The sequence below is a fragment of the Pollicipes pollicipes genome, unplaced genomic scaffold (genome assembly GCF_011947565.3).
Source record: "Pollicipes pollicipes isolate AB1234 unplaced genomic scaffold, Ppol_2.1 Scaffold_4881;HRSCAF=5763_pilon_pilon_pilon, whole genome shotgun sequence".
In the NCBI taxonomy this organism is placed as follows: domain Eukaryota; kingdom Metazoa; phylum Arthropoda; class Thecostraca; order Pollicipedomorpha; family Pollicipedidae; genus Pollicipes; species Pollicipes pollicipes.
In genome coordinates, this window is record NW_023596576.1 from 51,227,588 (window position 1) to 51,232,192 (window position 4,605).

General features: G+C 58.6%; 1 protein-coding gene across 1 annotated transcript; it reads left to right on the top strand.

The window, feature by feature from the left end:
• Positions 1-366: 366 nt before the first annotated feature.
• LOC119100573 (E3 ubiquitin-protein ligase LRSAM1-like) lies at positions 367-4,151 on the top strand. Its single transcript, XM_037223653.1, has 5 exons — positions 367-375; positions 571-753; positions 1,010-1,093; positions 1,796-1,879; positions 4,089-4,151. The coding sequence occupies exons 1-5, from the start codon at positions 367-369 to the stop codon at positions 4,149-4,151; spliced, it is 423 nt and encodes a 140-aa protein (XP_037079548.1).
• Positions 4,152-4,605: the final 454 nt, after the last annotated feature.

The following is a 4,605-nucleotide window of genomic DNA, read 5'->3' on the forward strand; positions in this document are numbered from 1 at the left end:
CTCCCACCCTCAAAGAAAAAAGCGTGCGGGACCTTGGACTCTGGCTCCGTACGAAGAGCCACAAGCCTGTTGTGCTCTTGCAGGCAGCTGGAGGAGACGCTGGATGATAAGGTGAAGGAGCTGCTGCAGAGCGCCGGCGCCGAGGACTACCTCACCATGTTCGCCACCAGCGGTGTCCAGTACAAGATGCTGCTGTATATGGACGACGCTGAACTGATCGAGGTGCTGTTCGGCTGCAGCGTTCTGGACTGCTGGGGGACCGGCTGGGCGGGCTCGTCCGCTGACGCTGCCATAGAACTGCCCTGTCCAGAGGCCGCGCGGCCACGGGAGCGGGTGTTGTCAGAGGATGTTTGAGCCGTTGGGAAGATGGGTGACGTACGTCCAGCAACGAGAAATACTCAATATTAAGTCTGATGATGCATGGAAAGAAACAAACGGAAGACATTCGCTTGTGTGTCCTTCCTGCTATAGTAACTCACGCAGCCGGAATGTCCTGCTGCTGGCTGACGTGGGGTTGAGCCGGCCGCTGTCCACCAGAGTGGTGCCGCACGGCGCGGGCCGCTGTTGCAGCTGGGAGTAAGTGACCTGTCGACGCGAGCAGCCATCCTGCGCCAGACGGCGCTGGCCAGGGACGAAGACGAGCTGAAGCCTCGCGCGCCGTCCGCGCCGCCGGCCGAGACGCCGCCGTCGGCCCCGGCCTGCGACGGGGCGTCCGCCGTTGCGGCCGGGGAGGCCCCGTCCACCGACGCAGAGGTGCGTCCCGCAACGCATGGCCGCCGCCGGCTGCTGCGCGCCGCTGAACACTCCCGGACGCGGCGGCCGGCGTGTGGCGAGCATATCAAGAATCCCTAGTGTGGTCTGCCACTCTCAGTTCTGAGAAGTGCGCGCTTTCCAGGGTCGGCTCGGTCCTGTGTTGAGACGTGGTCGCTGGGGCCATCCGCAGTGCGTGACGGCCGGTAGGCGCGTGCCATGTGACCTATGACCGTGCTGAGCGTCGCCGTTCCCGCAGGGTGCGGCGGCCGCTACCGACCGGACGTGTCAGTACCGCACCGCCCACACGGAGCTCGAGTGTGTGGTCTGCATGGACCACAAGGTGAGCGCGGCGCACCAGCAGGATCTCCGGCCGCACCGGCTGACCAGCACACCTGTGCCGACGGTGGCAGTGCTCGTCTGCCAGCGAGAGCGCGGCGACGCTGGCGTGCTCGCCGACGTCGACGTGTGTCAGACGTGCTCCGGATGCGTGTCAGACGTGCTCCGGTTGTATGTCAGACATGCTTCGGACATGTGTCAGATGTGCTCCGGACGTGTGTCAGACGTGCTCCGGATGTGTGTCAGACGTGCTCCGGATGTGTGCCAGACGTGCTCCGGATGTGTGTCAGACGTGCTCCGGATGTGTAACAGACGTGCTCCGGATGTGTAACAGACGTGCTCCGGACATTTGCCAGACGTGCTCCGGATGTGTGTCAGACTTGCTCCGTAGCGGGCGGGTCAGACTGCTGGATGCGTGAGCAGGCGCGAGCGCGGAGTCTGAATCACCCATCGGTTTCACGCAGTGCGAGCTCGCACTAGCATGATGTATGGACAACCGCAGTGCGTGCGTACAGCGTAACTGAGGCGTGCGATTGAACCATAGGACGGAAAATGGTAGCAGGCTTCGGTGGGTTGGCTTGAAGCTAACGGTAAATATTTAGTCGACCCTTCTAGGTGTCAGAATGGTGACGATTGACCTGGAACGTTTTCAACTGCAGCCGTCGGCGGCCACCTGTGTCACTGAGCCGGCCGTCTCTGTTTCAGGACCGAGGTGATATTCCTCAACTGCGGTCATCTGTGCGTGTGTCGCCAGTGCAGCGAACCGCTGCACCCAGTGCCCGATGTGCCGGCAAGCAGGTGCTGCAGAAGCTGGTCATCACCACCGCCTTCTGACGCCGCCGGGCCTGGCCGACGGCGGCGCAGGGCTGGCCAGGCGCCTCCGCCGGCGCGCGGCTCGAACGCGCGGCGCCTCCGCTAGAGGTCGAGAGCGAGCGGGGAGGCGGATTGAGAGACCCGTCTGGGGCGCCAGAGACATGAGCCGGGTGTCGGGTTTTGATTTAGGCCATTCGTAGCACAGTCGGTATCGTTCTCTCCATTCGAAGGATAGGCTTATTCGAAAGGATTGTGGGGGGGGGGGGGGGGAGCGGGAGCCAGCGAACCGGCATTTTCAGACCACGAGGACGGATCCACGTGCGGAATCGCTACGTCTGCTGTTTATGATAGCCATTTGGTGCAATATATCATTTGTCACGCTTGGGGCAGCTATGCTTTTCCAGGAACAAATGCATTGGGAGCATTGACTGAACTATTCAAGTGCGTTATATATTTTGATACTTTGAGCGAAGCTGATTGAAATGACGCAGGACTGGGATTAAGCGCACATTGGGGGTGCAAAAAGGTCAGCGTTGATTGAAAACGACAAGAACGAGAGACGATAAAGGGCAGGTGTAGTAAGGCTGTTGCCTCATGTGTATTACTTTACACGCGAGAATTCTCTCGCGGTATCCAGCATTTGTTGAGATGTGATATAGCACGTTTATAGCGTACGGCAAACGCAGCGGTTTCGCCCGTGGATCAATTTTCACACTGTACATTGGAGTCGCGCCTCGCTCGCTAGAACCGTGGGTCGGCCAACGGGGTTAAGGTTATCATGCTCGATGTGCAATATGTGTCTGACCTCATGAATCTGGAGGCAAGTAATTCCTTGCGCGATCCCGGGGCTTCACGCAGGTTGTCAGCTGTCTGGGCTCGACAATGTGTCTTGTACCCACGTCGGTCGGAGATCCGTGCTATTGGACCGTGACTGGAACAGAATGCTATTATCCCGTAGGATACAACGTTTAGTGTTTACGCCATTGGTCCTGTGTTAATTACTCATTTGCAGGCGTTCTGGTTCTTGTCATATATTTGTGTTTGGTTGTTGTCTGGCTGTTGCACCAGTCACGGCGCTACAGGCACCACGATACCTGCGTCAACGGCCAGTTTAACGGTAGCAGGGGTAATATATGTGTACGCATATTTTATGCTCGTGCTTTGATGCCTGCTACCGCCAGTGTGACTCGCGTAACTAGCCTTTTTATGTATTTGATGTATGTGGGTTATCTGTTGCTGTCATTATATTTGCCTTTACAGTATGTAAAATAACTGCATGCTGGCCTGTCATGCACGATTGGTATGCCAGCATCCCACACACCTGTAATCCAATATGTGTGCTTTCTTAGCGCACAACAGTTATTCGTTGAGTCTGGTGCCAGCAAATTCACGTCTGCTACTGTGGTTTGCGCATATTGCTTCGTCCTCGGACATTACATTCCACAACTGGGGGTGTCGTTTCATATTAATTTAGGGTGGATGGGGGCGCCCTTGACCGCCTTCCCCACCAACCTTGAAAAGAAAGTTGGCCTCGTTCGGGGAGGAACCCCGTGTTTGGCGCATTTTTGGAGGCAGGCCTCAGCCGTTTCCTTGCTCAGCCCGACTTATTTTGTGGAACTCCTTCTCGGGGTCAACCTGCTTAGATAGAGACGTGTCTCTAAGCTATCTGGATGTGATCGCTGGGGGTGATCAAGCGCATGCAGCCCTGTTTCCAGTGCCCCACCAGCCCCCTGCCACTCGGCCTGCAACGAAGTTGTCGGTATCGTGGGTTTGCCATCGGAGAGCGCTAGCTAGCCTTTTCTACGGCGTTAGTTGTAGATAGCCGGGTGGGTAGAGGGGGGAGGGAGGTACGCTACATCAGTCCTTAATACTCGCCAGCACCGCCGGGAAGCCGCCAGTGAGGTGTAGACAGTCGGTTGGACGGGGGGACGGGGGAGGTCACTATGGCTGCTTCAGTCCCAACACCCGCCACCATCACTGGGAGGGCTGCCGGTGACGCGCTCTGGTCGGCGCGTGGGATGGCGGCAGAGTCTGGCATTAGCCGCTATCGTGTCTGTTCAGGATGCGGACGACCATCACCACGCCGAGGCGTGACCCACTGCCGCCAGCCCGGCGCCGGCCCCCGGCCGCGCGGTTGACTGTGGCGTGCGTGCGACGGCCGCCGTACCGGCTGATGTGGGCGGCAGCGGCTGGTGAACGCCGTTCAGGCGCTTTACGCCCTCCTCGTCGGTGACGATCAACGCGCCTAAGTGGGTCGGCGACGTCCAGTGAACATTATTCAGGGACGTGATGCCCTTTCCTATTGGTTTTCTTGAACGTATCAGCACTGTTCGCCACATCCGGGCACGAAAGGCTGCATGATCGGGCGGCGTTCACAGCGAGTCTATGGGACAGCACAGGTCCTCCGCGCTCTGGTGGAGAGCCGCTGTAGTGGAAGGGGTCGCAGTCAACGAACAAGTCAGCGTGACTTCATGCCTAGTGCGATCCGAGCTACCGTGGTGTGCTGGACTCGCTAGTCGTCCAGCTTGCGATCGTAGTGTGTAATTCTGATGCTCTCGTCTCTTCTAAGTGGCGTGTGCGATTTCGGATGTTCAGGCCCAGTGGCGGGTGCAGTCGCACCATGTTAAGCGTGTCCGGTTCGCATATCACCCTGCGGCGTGACGCGTCCCGCGTGCAATACGCTCGAATGTCTTGGCCTGTGTG